The sequence below is a fragment of the Mobula hypostoma genome, chromosome 23 (assembly GCF_963921235.1).
Source record: "Mobula hypostoma chromosome 23, sMobHyp1.1, whole genome shotgun sequence".
Taxonomy (NCBI): domain Eukaryota; kingdom Metazoa; phylum Chordata; class Chondrichthyes; order Myliobatiformes; family Myliobatidae; genus Mobula; species Mobula hypostoma.
The window spans coordinates 1,007,741-1,025,556 of NC_086119.1; the positions used below are offsets into that span (position 1 = coordinate 1,007,741).

The 17,816-nt window shown below is 40.9% G+C and overlaps 1 protein-coding gene across 15 annotated transcripts in view; it reads left to right on the top strand.

Annotated features, from left to right (window-relative positions):
- Positions 1-17,816, top strand: part of ncor1 (nuclear receptor corepressor 1) — a 337,051-nt gene that overhangs the window by 122,206 nt on the left and 197,029 nt on the right. For all 15 annotated transcript variants that reach the window (XM_063031052.1, XM_063031066.1, XM_063031065.1 and 12 more), the window contains 2 exons: positions 6,894-6,950; positions 7,914-7,966. In XM_063031052.1, coding sequence (XP_062887122.1) covers positions 6,894-6,950; positions 7,914-7,966 — 110 coding nt within the window. The remainder of the gene's footprint in view (positions 1-6,893; positions 6,951-7,913; positions 7,967-17,816) is intronic.

The following is a 17,816-nucleotide window of genomic DNA, read 5'->3' on the forward strand; positions in this document are numbered from 1 at the left end:
CTTCTTCAACACCACCTGCTCCTCCACCTTTCTTTGTATCGTCCACAAATTTGATCACAAAGCCATCAATTCCATCATTCAAATCATTAACATATAACATGGATAGAAGCATACTCAACATCGCCCCCTATGGAACACCTGTAATCAACGAGAAGAGCCACCTCCCTTTATTCCCACTCTTTGCCTCTTGCCAGTCATCTGATCTTCTATTACACCTTCTCTTTCAAACTGCAGGATAAATTGCATCATAAAATGGGCACCGACTTGAAATGATTCCTTCACCTTGTGCTCCCTGATCAAACCTGCCTCATGACAGAGCATTAAATCCAGAATTGCTTGTCCCACAGTGGGCTCAACCACAAGTTGCACTAAAAAGCCACTTCAGAAATTCAACAAGTCCTTTTCTGGTGGTCCACTTCCAACGTGCTTTTTCCAGTTTACTCACGTATTGACTTCCCTATGATCACTGTACCATTCTTTTTCACCCGTCTTTTCTATATCTGGTATATTTTGTACACTATATCCTGACTTCTTGTCTGGAGGCTTCAACTTGCCCACAAACATTATACATTCTCTGATCTTCTGTTTCTTCTTGCGAAACAATTTAATTTCATCTTCTAATTTTCTACCATCAGGGCCACCCCTCCCCTCTGCCCCCCCAACCTAAGTTTTCAATATTATACAATATATACACATTCAGATACAATGCACTCAGTCCTTTATTCATTGCCTCCCTTCCCAAAGTCTCCTTCCTTCAGCTTTTTCCCCGGTTTTCTTTGTCATTGAACCCAGCCCCACTGTTTAGTTTAGCCCTATCTACAGCTCTGGTTCTGCGATCTGCTAAGACTCTGGTCCCGGCATGATTCAGGTGGAATTGTCCTATCAGAACAGTGCTTCTCCATACTGGTGTCAATGATCTACAGATTCAAGCCTGCTTCTCTCACACCAACCTTTGAGCCATATGTTTACCTCTTTAATTTTGTTGAGAGGAACAGTTCTATTGAGGAGGGATTAAAGGAGGAGGGGTGGCAATACTAGTCAGGGAAAATGTCATGGCAGTGCTCCATGAGGACCGGCTGGAGAACTTGTCTAATGAGGTGTTATGGGTGGAACTGAGAAATAAAAAAGGTATGACCACATTAATGGGCCTGTATTAATAGACCACCCAACAGTCAATGGATTTAGAGGACCCTATTTGTTGAGAGATCACAAACTTGCAAGACACATAAGATTGTTATGGGAGATGATTCTAACTTTCCACATATTGACTAGCACTCCCAAACTGTCAATGGACTGGATGGGGCAGAGTTTGTCAAAGGTACTCAGCAAAATTTCCTTAATACATAGAAATCCCTATGTGACCGTGTGTAATACTTGATCAACTACTAGAATATGAGACAGGGCAGGTGACAGAAGTTTGTGTGGAGAACACTTTGCATCTGGTGATCACTGTGCCATTAGTTTCAAAGTAAATATGCAAAAAGATAGGTCTGGTTCATGGATTCAGATTCTAAATTGGAGAAAGGCCAATTTTGATTGTATTAGAAATGATCTGGCAAGTGTGGATTGGGACAGATTGTTTTCTGGCAAAGATATATTTGGACAGTGGAAGTCCTTCAAAAATGAAATTTTGAGAGTATAAAGCTTGTTTGTGCCTATCAGAATAAAAGGTAAAGATAACAAGTGTAGATGACCTTGGTTTTCAAGAGATATTGAGGCCCTGGTTAAGAGGAAAAAAGGTATGGGCAGGTAGGAACAAATGAGGTGCTTATGGATTATAAAAAATGCAGGACAACACGTAAGAAATAAATCAGGAGTGCTAAAAGAAGACATGAAATTGTTCCAGAAGACAAGGTGAAGAAGAATCCTAAGGGATTCTATAGATATGTTAAGAGCAGTAGGATTGCAAGGGGCAAAGTTAGTCCTCTGGAAGATCAGAATGGTAACCATGTGTGGAACCAAAACAGATGGAGATCTTAAAGAAATATTTGGCATCTGTATTTACTCAAGAGACAGACCCAGAGTCTATAAGAGTGAGCCAAAGTGGTATCAACTTCATGGACCCTATACAGATTACGGAGGAAAGGGTGTTTGCTGTCCTGGAGCAAATCAGGGTGTATAAATCCCAAAAGACTGGGAAGGTATTCCCTTGGACCCTTTGGAGGGGTGGGGGTGAGTGCAGAAATTGCTGGGGCCCCAGCAGAGATATTTAAATCATTCTTAGCAATAGGAGAGGATTGATGATAGCCATTGTTTTTTTACTATTTAAGAAAGGCTGTAAATCTAAACTAGGAACTGTAGGCCTGTGAATCTGACATCATTTGTGGGGAAAGTTATTGAAGACATACTAAAGGACTGGGTATATAAGCATTTGAATAGACATGGGCTGATAAAGGATTGTCAGCATGGCTTTGTGCATGGTAGATTATGCCTAACCAATCTTATAAGGCTTTTCGAGGGAGTTATCAGGAAAGTGGATAAAGGCAAAGCCGTGGACTTACCTGCATGGACTTTAGCAAGGCATTTGACAAGGTTCTGAATGGGAGGTTGGTAGAGAAGGTTCAGTCACTCAGCATTCAAGATGAGGTAGTAAATTGGATTAGACATCGGCCAGAAAGTTGTAATAGATGGTTGCCTCGCTGACTGGAGGGCTGTGGCTAGTGGAATGCCACAGGGATTGGTACTGGGTCCATTGTTGTTTGTCATATATATCAACGATCTGGATGAAAATGTGGTTCAGCAAATTTGCGGATAACACCAAGATTGGGGGTGCCGATGTCGTGCCCTGCGGAGGTATCTGGATCAGCTGGAAAAATAGACTGAAAAATGGAAGATGGAATTTAATGCAGGCAAGTGCAAGGTGTTGCGCTTCAGAAGGACCAAAAAGAGTAGGTTTTACACAGTGAACAGTAGGGTACTGAGGAACATGGTCGAACAAAGGAATCTGGAAATACAGGTTCATAATTCATTGAAAGTGGTGTCACAGGTAGATATGGTCGTAAAGCTTTTGACGTATAGGCCTGCATGAATCAAAGTAATGAACACAGAAGATGGAATGTTATGTTGAAGTTGTATAAGACTGGTGTGGTCTAATTTGGAGTATTGTATGCAGCTTTGGTCACCTACCTACAGGAAAGATGTAAATAAGGTTGGAAAAAGTACAGAGAAAATTTACAAGGCTCTGGAGCACCTGAGTTATATAAGGGAAGATTGAATAGGTTAGGAGCTTATTCCTTGGAACATAGAAGATTGGGAGGAGATTTGATAGAGGTATACAAAATTGTGACTTATAGATAGGGTTAATACAAGTAGGCTTTTTCCAACTGAGGTTGGATGGGACTGCATCTAGAGGTCATGGGTTAAGGGTGAAAGGTGAAAAGTTTAAGGGGAGCATAAGAAAGACATCTACTCAAAGGGTGGTGAGAGTGTGGAATGAGCTGTCAGCACACGTGGAGCATGTGAGCTCGATTTCAACGTTTAAGCAAACTTTTGAAATGTATTTGGATAGTTGGGATATGGAGGGCTATGGTCCCAGTGCTGGTTGATGGGATTAGGAAGCTTAAATTGTTTCAGCATGGAGTAGATTGGCCAAAGGACCTGTTTCTATGCTGTACTTTTCTATGATTCTATGAACCATTAACCAGAAGTTGGAGAATTCATTGTTCATACCAGCAGTTGTCGACTACCCAGGTACAACATGGTAGAAATCTAACAACTATTAATTTTGCAGTTTTGCTTTTTAGTTTAGTCATTAGCTGTTCACTCCTTCAACAGAGCATCTTTCCTTGTTCTACATATGTTATTGGACTCACATGGATAACAACAACTGGATCCTTTTCGTGCTGCTCCAAATATTTCTGCAAGCCAAATGAGGTACCAAGTAGGCAACTGAGCTGTCAGCTCTCTCAATCCTGATGACAGAACAGTGTCTACCATCCTTGACTACTATCTGCAAAAATAACTATTGTGCTATGGTTAGGTTACTTATACTTCCTGTAGCCCCGTTCTTGTCCGTACAGTGAACTGGAAACTCAAACCTGTCAGACAATTTCAAGGTCTGAGGCTCCTTCAATACTGCTCCTGGATTTTTCTACCTGCTTCACTCACTGTGAAGTGAATGGACTTCACCTAAACACTAAAAAGACAGAGTACATGGCGTTTAACTGTGACGAAGGTACTCTCAAGACCGTAAAGAATGATACCATTCAGAAAGTCTTTGACTACAAGTACCTCGGGTCAAGAATGATGAGTTCAGAGAAGGACATAAAGATACGGAAGGCGCTGGCATGAAGGGCTATGAATGACATGAAGGAAATCTGGAAGTCGAACCTGACCAGAGGGCTTAAAGAGAGGATTTTCATAGCAGTCATAAAGTCCATTCTCACATACGGATGCAAAACGTGGACACTCACCAAGACTATGCAAAAGTCTCTAGATGGTTGCTATACACGAATGCTCCGGATGGCTCTTGACGTGGACTATGGTCAACATGCTCCTAGGAAACGGCGGAGTGGCTAATGTAGATGAACTGAACACACTGATGAGGGAGAAGTGGAGAGTCTGTCATCGTGCCCAACGCCGGCCCCCTAGGCCTGAGTCGATGTAGTAGTAATTCATTCACTGTCACACTTCCCTGTTCCTGATCATTGTAGTTAATCTGAAGCATATAACTGTCTCCTGAAACACATGTCCAGCTACTTCTTCCCCTCCCTGATGTGTCAGTGTTTGGAGCTCAGATTCCAGCTCAACAGCCAAGACCATAAGACATAGGAGCAGAAGTAGGCCATTCGGCCTATTGAGTCTGCTCTGCCATTCAATCATGGACTGATCCAATTCTTCCAGTCATCCCCACTCCCCTGCCTTCTCCCCACACCCTCAGATGCTCTGGCTAATCAAGAACGTACCTATCTCTGCCTTAAATACACCCAATGACTTAGCCTCCACAGCCACTCATGGCAACAAATTCCATAGATTTACCACCCTCTGACTAAAGTGATTTCTTCGCATCTCTGTTCTAAATTGACGTTCTTCAATCCTACTCCCCTACCATGGGGAATAACTTTGCCATATCTAATCTGTTCAGGCCTTCTAACATTCGGAATGTTTCTGTGAGAATCCCCCTCATTCTCCTGAACTCCAGGGAATACAGCCCGAGAGCTGCTAGACGTTCCTCATACAGTAACCCTTACATTCCTGGAATCATTCTCGTGAATCTTCTCTGAACCCTCTCCAATGTTAGTATATCCATTCTAAAATAAGGAACCCAAAACTGCACACAGTACTCCAAGTGTGGTCTCACGAGTGCTTATAGAGCCTCAACATCACATCTCTGCTCTTATATTCTGTATGTCTAGAAATGAATGCCAACATTGCATTTGTCATCTTCACCACCGACTCAACCTGGAGGTTAACCTTTAGGGTATCCTGCACAAGGGCTCCCAAGTCCCTTTGCATCTCTGCATTTTAAATTTTCTCCCCATCTAAATAATAGTCTGCCTGTTTATTTCTTCCACCAATGTGCATGACCATACACTTTCCAACATTGTATTTCATTTGCCACTTCTTTGCCCATTCCCCTAAACATATCTAAATCTCTCTGCAGGCTCTCTGTTTCCTCAACACTACCCGCTCCTCTACCTATGTTTGAATCATCAGCAAATTTCGCCACAAATACATTAATCCCATAGTCCAAATCTTTGACATGCATCGTAAAAAGCAGTGGTCCCAACACTGACCCCTGTGGAACTCCACTGGTAACCGGCAGCCAGCCAGAGTAGGATCCCTTTATTTCCACTCTTTTTTCTGCCGATCAGCCAATGCTCTACTCGTGCTAGTAACTCCCCTGTAATTCCGTGGGCTCTTATCTTGCTAAGCAGCCTCATTTGCAGCACCTTGTCAAAGGCCTTCTGAAAATCCAGTACACCATATCTACTGCATCTCCTTTGTCTACACTGCTTGTAATTTCCTCAAAAAATTGCAGTAGGTTATTCGGGTTGGATTTTCCTTTCAGAAACTATGCTGAATGAGCCAGATTTTGTCAAACAGTCAAACACTTTCTACAGATGTGGTCACCAGGATGATCGCATTTATTCAACTCCATCAGATGTGTTGGGTTTGTGCACTGTTAAATCTTTGTGGCTGGTATTTGTTCTGTTCTGAGCAGTGTCTATGTACGTGAAGTCCTGTGATGGTACTGTTCTGATTTATGTTAATGTCACTGTAATTTGTGGATGCTGTGAAACTCACATCCAGTATGACTAAAGTTAGTGATATACATCATCTATACAGAGTAGGAATCTGTAAAGGATAACGTTTGACAATAGCTGCACTAGAAGTGGCTACGACATCGACACTTCCCTTTATCATGTTAATCATTTGCGGCTTGAACTGAGCTGGCTTCTTCCTGCTACGTGCTAGTCTTGCCGAAGGGTCTCGGTCTGAATCGTTGATTCTTTATTCCCCTTCATAGATGCTACTAATTCCTCCAGCACTTTGTCTGTGTTGCTCTGGATTTCTAGCAAATGCAGAATCTCTTGTGTTTATGTAGTGCTAAAGTAGCCCTCAGGATGCTGAAGTGCTTGCACCGTAATGTTGAGATGGGTAAACAAGTTTGTAAATGACTAGTGTATTTTTTGATAGTAATGGTCTTTCAAAGCAATTCTGTAACCTGCTTACAGCTTCAGAACAGCAGAATTCAGAAGCTGTTTTATTTCTGGTAATGCCTGGGCCCCCCCCCCCCCCTTTCCAGCACCTGCAGATTTTCCCTTGTTTGTAGCTGTTTTGATATGCTGAATTTCATGTGAGAAATGGATGGTGAAGTGTGCTTGGTGGTGCAGAATTAATAACTGAGGGAATGAAATACTAAACTGGTTAATATTGATTTTTGTTAACAGAAAAAAGCTGAAGAAGCTCACAAAATACTTGAAGGTCTGGGCCCAAGAGTGGAGTTGGTAAGTGTATATTTAAGTTTCAGTTGTTGCATTCTCCAGGATATTAGTACTTCCAGTGGTAAGTGCATTACATGTGTTTTCAGCTCTGCTCAGCGGTTGTAGTTTACCATTGTTCACACTCTGCACTCATTGCTGAGATCAGCTCATAAGAGGAAAAATGGGAAGAGCTGCAACTAGCAGCCAAAAAAGGCATCTTAATGTCAATGATTCTTGGGTATGTGGTTCTTTGCTTTTTGTTTATGATAAGCATTCGTAAAGTACAATAATTTGTGTCAGTAAATCATGGTTGTGAAAGTTTAGATTTTAAATATTTAGATTTATTTAGATTTTAAATAATAGAATTTCAGTTTTGAGTTTAAGTAATGTCTATAGGGAACAGTTAGTGATAAAATACTGGGGTATATTTCTGGTGGGCAAGAACTGTTACTGTATGATACAGTACAGATGGGTATGTTTGACACTATATCAAGATTTGGTCTGGCAGATGAAGATCTATTGTTGGAATCTTGAGAAGCACAAAGTACTGGAGGAACTCCAATGGGTCAAGCAGCATCTGTAGAGTGTGAAGAGTTTGTGGTTGATGGAGAGGCTGGAGAACAGGATCAGGACAGGGTGTTGAGGGCCTGATCGATCAGAAGAAAAGAGAAAATGGGCAGAGGGGTACAATTACCAGAAGTTCAAGAATTCAGAGTTGGTGCCATGAGTTGTCGAATACCCTGCAGAATGAGAGATGCTGTTTCTCTGATTTGTGCAGTTTGCAGTGAGATCCTTTGGTGTTCTGTGTTGGTCCAGTTTATCAAATGAATTGTGTTCTGTACAGCTTGAGGATTACATGACTTTTTTTATTCTGGAATTGTTATATCAGGGATTGCCATGTGAGTACTGGGCTTTCTTTGATTTTATACATTTAATAATGTAATATAATCAATAACTTCAGATATCACCTGGTCTTTCCCTTTTCAGCCACTTTACAACCAGCCATCTGATACGAAGATATATCACGAAAACATCAAAACGTAAGTGGTATCTAGTAATCTCTCTGCTTAAGATCTTGACAGGATGAAATGGTGTGTACCGAGGGTTTTTTCTTGAAAATCCCTTGCTGAAGCTCATTCTGTTAAACAAGTAAAATGTAACTCCTAATCTGCCATCTTTACCTCATTAGTGAGGTTGTGTTTGACTGTCAGTCCCTGTGCTTTTATTGGTTAGTATTATGAAGCAGTAATTTATACATTTTAAATGGCTAGCTTGCATCATGAGACCTATTATGGTTTGCATTTGGGTAGCAATGGTCAGACATTGCTTATTTATGTAAGGCTAGGTGCAGTGTAGCTCATTATTAAACTGTTATGTGGAAAACAATGTAAAAAAAATACTAGAAATCAGAATCAGGTTTATTATCACCAGCATTTGACGTGAAATTTGTTAACTTAGGAGCAGCAGTTCAATGCAATACATAATCTAGCAAATAGAAAAAAATAAACAAGTAAATCAATTATGTATATTGAATAGATTTTAAAAATGTGCAAAAACAGATATACTGTATATTAAAAAATAAGTGAGGTAGTGTTCAAGGGTTCAATGTCCATTTAGGAATCGGATGGCAGAGGGGAAGAAGCTGTTCCTGAATCGGAGTGTGTGCCTTCAGGCTTCTGTACCTCCTACCTGATGGTAACAGTGAGAAAAGGGCATGCTCTGGGTGCTGGAGGTCCTTAGTAATGGACGCTGTCTTTCTGAGGCACTGCTCCCTAAAGATGTCCTGAGTACTTTGTAGGCTAGTGCCCAAGCTGGAGCTGACTAGATTTACTACCATCTGCAGCTTCTTTCGGTCCTGTGCAGTAGCCCCTCCATACCAGACAGTGATACAGCCTGTCAGAATGCTCTCCACAGTACAACTATAGAAGTTTTTGAGTATATTTGTTGACATGCCAAATCTCTTCAAACTCCTTATAAAGTATAGCCGCTATCTTGCCTTCTTTATAACTACGTCGATATGTTGGGACTAAGCTAAATGAAATTTGTACACCAGATAAGATTTAGCCCAAGGATTGGCACATCTTGAACCGCATGTCCTGTCTTTCATCACATTTTTCTTGAGCAGATTATTTCCTCAATCAGTTCCCCATTTATTGCTCCTTTATTTACTAAGTGATCACATACAGATATAATCGGAAGATCTGAGGTATTGAATCTGTCCCAAGCTGCATTAATGGGCGAAGATAGATGTCCAGTTAACTGCAAAAACAGATTGATTATACTAAGTAATGACGTTGAAGTTATGAGAAAAGATTGACAATTATAAAACAATGTAAAATCTTCATTTTGCATAAAACAAGAAAAAGGCAGAGGAGAGGTAAAACTTATTAAGAAATGAAAAAATATTACACAAGGAAGCTGATTACATGGCCAAGACACTTGGCTGAAATAATCCAATATCGCTTGTTCAAGTTTGCTGCTATATTAGACAATGGTATTGTGAGCGGGGAAGGAAATGTGAAGAGGCTTCAAGGGACAATGGGCAGGCTGAGTGAGTGGAAGGATGTGGAGAAAATACGAATGCATCGACTTTAGTGCTTGAAACAGCAATTATAACAATTAAAGCACGGAAACAGGCCATTTCGACCCTTCTAGTCCGTGCCGAACTCTTACTCTCACCTAGTCCCACCGACCTGCACTCAGCCCATAACCCTCCGTTCCTTTCCTGTCCATATAGCTGTCCAATTTAACTTTAAACGACAACATTGAACCTGCCTCAACCACTTCTGCTGGAAGCTCATTCCACGCAGCTACCACTCTCTGAGTAAAGAAGTTCCCTCTCATGTTACCCCTAAACTTTTGCCCTTTAACTCTCAACTCATGTCCTCTTGTTTGAATCACCCCCACTCTCAATGGAAAAAGCCTATTCATGTCAACTCTATCTATCCCCCTCATAATTTTAAGTACCTCTATCAAGTCCCCCCTCAACCTTCTTCGCTCCAAAGAATAAAGACCTAACTTGTTCAACCTTTCTCTGTAACTTAGATGAAACCCAGGCAACATTTTAGTAAATCTCCTCTGCACTCTCTCAATTTTGTTGACATCTTTCCTATAATTCGGTGACCAAAACTGTATACAATACACCAAATTTGGCCTCACCAATGCCTTGTACAATTTCAACATCACATCCCAACTCCTATACTCAATGCTCTGATTTATGAAGGCCAGCATACCAAAAGCTTTCTTCACCACCCTATCCACATGAGATTCCACCTTCAGGGAACTATGCACCATTATTCCTAGATCCCTCTGTTCTACTGCATTCTTCAATGCCATACCATTTACGTCCTATTTTGATTAGTCCTACCAAAATGTAGCACCTCACATTTATCAGCATTAAACTCCATCTGCCATCTTTCAGCCCACTCTTCTAACTGGCCTAAATCTCTCTACAAGCTTTGAAGACCTACTTCATTATCCACAACTCCACCTATCTCAGTATCATCTGCATACTTACTAATCCAATTTACCACCCCATCATCCAGATCATTAATGTATATGACAAACAACATTGGACCCAGTACAGATCCCTGAGGCACATCGCTAGTCACCGTCCTCCAATCTGACACAGTTTTCCACCACTACTCTCTGGCATCTCCCATCCAGCCACTGCCGAATCCATTTTACTACTTCAATACTAATACCTAACGATTGAATCTTCCTAACTAACCTTCTGTGTGGAACCTTGTCAAAGGCCTTACTGAAGTCCATATAGACAACATCCACCGCTTTACCAAGGTCAACTTTCCTAGTAACCCCTTCAAAAAATTCAATAAGATTTGTCAAACATGACTTTCCACGCACAAATCCATGTTGACTGTTCCTAATCAGACCCTGTCTATCCAGATAATTATATATACCATCTCTAAGAATACTTTCCATCAATTTACCCACAACTGACGTCAAACTCACAGGCCGATAATTGCTAGGTTTATTCTTAGAACCCTTTTTAAACAATGGAACAACATGAGCAATACGCCAATCCTCCGGCACCATCCCCGTTTCTAATGACATTTGAAATATTTCTGTCAGAGCCCCTGCTATTTCCACACTAACTTCACTCAAGGTCCTAGGGAATATCCTGTCAGGACCTGGAGACTTATCCACTTTTATATCCCTTAAAAGCTCCAGTACTTCCTCTTCTTTAATCATCATAGTTTCCATAACTTCCCTACCCGTTTCCCTTATCTTACACAATTCAATATCCTTCTCTTGAGTGAATACCGAAGAAAAGAAATCGTTCAGAATCTCCCCCGTCTCTTTTGGCTCCCACAATCACAACCTTGTGCTTACTACAAATATCTGCTATCTCTTTACAAATTTGCTCCTCCAATTCTCGCTCCCCATTTGGTGGTCTATAATACACCCCCATAAGTGTTACTACACCTTTCCCATTCCTTAATTCCACCCAAATAGCCTCCCTAGACGAGCCCTCTAATCTATCCAGCCAGAGCACCGCTGTAATATTTTCTCTGACAAGCAATGCAACACCTCCCCCTCTTGTCCCTCAGATTCTATCACACCTGAAGCAATTAAATCCAGGAATATTTAGTTGCCAATCACACCCCTCCTGTAACCATGTTTCACTAATAGCTACCACATCATACTTCTAGGTATCAATCCATGCTTTAAGCTCATCCACCTTTCTTGTAATGTTCCTAGCATTAAAATAAATGCATTTAAGAAATTTTCCACCTCTTACTGTCTGTTTATCACTAACGGTGCAAACAACTTTACTATTTTCTTTTTGTTCCTTCTCCCCTACATCTGTTCCTACACTCTGGTTCCCCTCCCACCTTGTATCTAGTTTAAATCCACTGGAGCCTCCAGCAAACCTACCTGCAAGAATATTTGTCTCCCTCCAGTTCAGATGTAAACCATCCCGCCAGAACAGGTCCCACCTTCCCTGGAAAACTGCCCAATTATCTGTAAATCTGAAGCCCTCCCTCCTGCACCATGTCTTCAGCCACGTGTTGATCTGCACTATCTTACTACTTCTAAACCCACCCGCACGTGGTACTGGTAGCAACCCTGAGACTGCTATCCTGGAGATCCTGTCCTTTAATTTGGTTCTGAATTCCCTAAACTCACCTTTCAGGACCTCCTCACTCTTCCTACCCACATCATTGGTCCCTACATGGACCACGACATCCGGCTGCTCACCCTCCTTCTTGAGAATACCGAGAACTCGATCCAAGATATTGCGGACCTTGGCACCAGGGAGGCAACAGACCATCCGGGGTTCTCGATCTCTTCCACAGAATCTCTTACCTGTCCCCCTGATTATCGAATCCCCTATCACTACTGCTCTCCTCTTTTCCCTCCTTCCCTTCTGAGTTGAAGGTCCCATCTCGGTGCCAGAGACGCAACCACTGCAACTTGTCCCTGGTAGGTCATCCCCATCAACAGTATCCAAAACGATGTACATATTATTGGTGGGAACGGCCACAGGGGTGCTCTGCTCATTCTGTCTATTCCCCTTCCCTCTCCTGGCAGTCACCCAGCTACCTGTCTCCTGACTCTTAGTGGTGACTATCTCTCTGTAACTCCTGTTTATTTCTGCTTCTGCGTCCCGAATGATCCGAAGTTCGTCCAGCTCCAGCTCCAGTTTCCTAACTCGGTTTGTCAGGGGCTGCAGCTGGATGCACCTTTTACAGGTGTAGTCATCAGGGACAATTGTGCTCACCCTGACTTCCCACATACTGCAAATGGAGCACTCAGCTGCCCTAACTGCTGCCTCCATTACCTACTTCTAAGATAATTAAATTAATTAAAGGAACTTACCCGGCCATACCTCACTTGGAGTGAAGTTCTTCCTCAGCCTCTGCTCGCCAAAGCCTTCCTACTCTGTCTCCCTCTACTCTGTCGCCCGCTCCGTTAATCTGCTCTCTTTTAAACACTCCCGCTGCCTCATGGTCCGACTTACACGTGCTTGCACAGTCGTGTCCCGTTCAACTGCCGAAGAAAAATAATGAGTATCCTTGTATAAATACACATAGTTATCCATGTACACAGGTGTGCCAAATGAGTCTACCTTTTCCACCAGTGTTGTCACTTTTAGGGAGAAATGAACATGGATGCTAGGGATCTTAATCAATATTCTTTAGCATTGTATATGTATTGTGCCTATTTGACTTCCCAAAATGTATGACCTTCCACTTGTTTTGATTAAGTTCCATCTGCCAGCTCCCTAACTGATCTATATCATAGCTGTGGGTCAGATGGATGTGTGGTTGAAGGGATGATAAAGAGTTACCTGAACAAGGACAGTTTGCACCTTAACCAGAATTGAGGTGATGTCCTTGCTAGCACTGTTGGAGAATGATCAAACTGAGTTGGCAGAGAGCGGGAGCTTCGAGTAGTTCACATGGAGAAGTATATTTTTCTAAAGGAGAAAAAATGAGTAAATCCAGTTGGTTGAACAAGTCAGTAAGTGGCCAATAAGAGAATTCAAAGCAAAATAGCATCTATTTTAATGCAGAGTACAACCAGTAAAGCAGATAAATTTAATGCTTTGAATAACATGAAGCTCTATGATGTTATGCAATCACTGAGACTGGCAACTCGGTATCCAAGGGATACAATTTTCAGGTAAAACAGAGGAGATTGTTAAACGGAAGAATGCATTGCACCATTAGTCAAAAGGTACATTACTTCATTATTGAGAGAAGATATCTACAAGGCTCATTGAATGATGCTATATGGTAGTGATTAAAAACAAAATGGGTGTCATCATAGACCTTCCTAGACTGGATGAACAGATATGGTGGCAGATTTCAGTGAGGCACAGTAAAAATGGAGTTATACTGGGGAATTCAAATATCTTGAATATTAACTGGTTGGCTCCACCATGAGTAAGGTCTCCTCACCATCGAGGACACGTGCATGAGGTAATGTCTCAGGAATGTGACATCCATCGTTAGGGACTGCTCTCCATCTGGGGAATGCCCTCTTCTCAAACAGGCAGGAAGTACAGGAGCCTGAAGACCCACACTTCAAGGTTCAACAACAGCTGCTCCTCCACTGCTGCCAGGTTCCTGAACTGACTGTAAAACCTTCACACTACCTCAGACTAAATCATTTTTTCTATCTCAATTATTTTGCAGATGTGTAAGTTATGTATAAATTACAGTCTATTAATAGTTTGTGAGTTTGTCCTCGTGTTGCTCCAAAAAAAAACCCTTAATTTTCATGGTATTTATGCTACAGTATGGTGACAACAGCAATCTTGAACTTGAACACTGGGTTGTCTTTGCATTAAAAAGAGGCAGTCAGTAAAATTTCTTAGGTGTCCTGGAGAGCTTTTTGATACACTATATAGATTGACCAATGGGGAAGAAGCATTACTTGGCTTTCTCAGGGAACGTTGTTCGTCTAGTAGAGCAGATAGAAGTGTGTAGATAGACCAATAAGGGAAGAAGCATTACTGGGTCTTCTAGGGAATATAGTTCATCTAGTAGAGTGAGTATCAGTTAGGGAACATTTTGGAGATAGTGATTTCGGTATTTTAAAATGGTATGGAAAAGGATAGGGATGGGTAATAATTGAGGTCTTAATTGGGGAAAGGACAATTTCATGATCTTAAAGGAGGAATTGGCAAAGGTAGATTAGAAGCATTTACTTGCAGTTAAATTTAAAGATTATAGATATAGGAGGATGTAAAATGGAAAACATTCAAAGAAGAAATAGCTAGAGTTCAAGGCCAAGATGTTACTGTAAGGATAAAGATCGGGGTAACAAGTATAGGGAATCAAGGACATCAAGGGATAGTGAGGTCTGGCTAAAGAAAAGTGGAAGATACCCATTTCATTGTTTATGAAATGATTTGGAATGTTTTGAATGGGACAGGAAACATGCAACAAGAAATAGAACATCTTGTTTTCTTTTCTCATTGTTTATCTAGCTTCTGCTTAATATCTACTGAATAACTTGGATGTATTTATGGGAATGATTTCTACATTTTAGCCAATTTCTGAATAAACAAATTGCCCCAATAAGATCAATGAATATACCAAGTTTTAATAAGCTCCTTAACTGCTTTTATTAACCATACTTATGGCCCTTGATCTGGCTTGTCCTGCATATGGAATTATCCTTTTACATCAATCCTATCAGCCTTTTTAAAATTTTAGGCTTCTTTCATTTTACCAGGTCACACATACCATAAGTTATTCTATATAATAACCTTTGAATTGTCAATTCCCCTCTTATTTTTTTTCATACTTCCTCTTGCACTCTGTATCCCACTTTTGAACTCGCATTTTATACCTTTAAAATGAACTTTTGGAAAACTAGAAGAACATCAAAGACTGTACCTGGAAGCCAACAAATAACCATGACTTGAGCTCTCTCCTTCAAGCATTTCTCTGCCTTGAAGCAGTTTGCTCTCCTTATGTACAAATGAAATAAATAATGTATTGTTTTCACTGTATTTGTGATTTTTTAAAAATTTCAGTTCAGCTTGCTTGCTCCTAGCAACTTTCTACTTGTTCTGGTTTGCAGGATTCCTCTATGATAGGGGTTCCCAATCTTCTTTATGACATGGACCTTTACCTTTAACCGAGGAGTCCATGGAATCCAGGTTGGGAACCCCTGCTCTAAGACCTCTATCAATGAGTAACTCCTTTCATTACTCTCTCCAGGGCGTACACATCCTCTTTCAGCATAATTATCAGTTGTTATAAACAAAATACCAAATGTTTGTTGATGTAATGGACTGGATCATAGTTCATCCAGCCCACACTCATCCCTTGTGCTTTTCCCACGGTAGATCCCAAGTCCTGCTCCCAGTATACCCTGATGCCCTAAAGCAACTTGCTGTTAAAAGCTTTGGGACAAATTTTAACTTTCTTTGCTGGTCAAAGACATTAACTGACTGTTCAAATGTACTTGTATCATTAGTAAGCAAAAAATTTTGAATAATTCAAAAATTGTGTGCTAGAAAGCAATTATAAACTTCAAGATCAAGTAAGATAATAATATGAAACTGATGCCCAAGATTAGGAGCAAGCTAATCCATTTGATGCAGTTAACTAGCAGTTGTCTGGAACCACCAGCTGGAAATGATTAAATTCCAGCCTTGTACTTTAATTCCATCTGGAGCAGTGCTGAGCATAGAAACATACATCACCGAAAGGGGTCCTTTTGGCCCACTGTAATGCCTATCCACTCTAATCTTATTTGCCGATATCATCTGTGTCTTTCCTATTGAAGGACTGTATCTGTCCAATTGCCCTTTAAATATTATAATTCTATCTGCTTCCACCATCTTGACCAGCTCATCCCAGATACTTTCTCTCTAGGTGGAAAGGCTGCCCCTCCCCCCCCCCCACCCAATCTCATTAACATTTTTGCTCTTAAAGTGAAAGAGCCTGTCCCTTCTAATTCTAGGTAAAAGATCCTGACTATCCTATCTCCATGTTCATCTTAATTCTTATTAACATCCTTTAGGCCCCACCTTATCTTCCTATGAAGATGAAAAATCTAACTTATCAAATGTCACCTTGTAACTACAGTTCTTCATTCCAGAGAATCTCTTATTACCGTATTTTTTTCCTGTAGTGCGACGACCTGAACAGTATACATTACTGCAAGTGCAGTCTAACCAATGTTTAGTACAATTACAACATGATGTCCCAGCTCCTGTACTCAATACCTTAGCCCTTGAATGCAAGCATACCAAATGCCTTTTTCTTACCCTATCCACCTGTGTTACGACTTTAAACAAACCATGGACTTGTACCCCAAGGTCTCTCTGTATCGGTGTTCCTATGATCCTTACCATTCACTCTATATATCCCATCAGATCTGACTTCTCAAATTTCATTACAACACTGTCCATATTAAATTCTGTCACCACTGTGCCCAGTATTTCAGCTGATCTGTATCCCACTATAGCATTGCATCACTTTGTTCCCTGTCAAGGAGTTCACTAATATTTGTGTTATCTGCAAACTTACTAAGCGTTATGTAGGAGGCAAGGAATTGTAAAAGCAGCCTTGTATTTATATTGTATTGGACTCTATCCCATATTCGTATTTTAATTCATGGATTTTGAGCATTAGAAAAAGGAGCACCATAATGACTAATGGTTGTGGTCATTGCTGGAATTTCTGTTAGCTTCAGAATTTTGTTTCAGAAGAGAGGTTAACTGGATGTAATTTCTCTTTAACCTTATATCACTCGTGAAAATCATGAAAACAGCAGATAAAGGAAGTCTGAAGTAAAATTAGAAAATGCTGGAAACACTTTACAAGTCAGACAACTTCTGTGAAAAGGAAGTTGATATTTTGGGACCAGGATCCTTCATCAGAATGGAGAGAGATAAAACAAGCTAGTGTTATGGAATATATAAAGCGATCTTCCCTTTGTTCTATCCATTCCCTTACCCACCTTTTCTGCTACCCATATCTTGTTTTTCTCTTTCCTCATTCTGATGTGGTTTCTTTGGTTCAGAAATTGAAAATGTTAGCTGTTTCTTTTTCCTGACTGACCAGCCAAGTATTTGCAGCATTTTCTGTTTCCAGCAATAAGAGGAAAAATGGGAAGAGCTGCAAAGAATTTTTGGATACACCATCTTTTCCTGTTCTTTCAGATGCGTATTGTAAGTAATACAGATTTCAGAATTATACAGGAAAGCAGGTATTGTTGTTGCCTACTGGAGGATTAACTTTGTCCTTGGCTTGAGTCTTGATCTTCAACATGTACACACAGATGTGGCTGGAACTGAGGGTGGAAAATGTGGGTGGGCTGGTGGTCAAATTCATGGGGTGCATGTGGAGGTGAACCAGAGCTGGACTCTGGGTTCAGGAATGTGGATAGGTCTGTAGC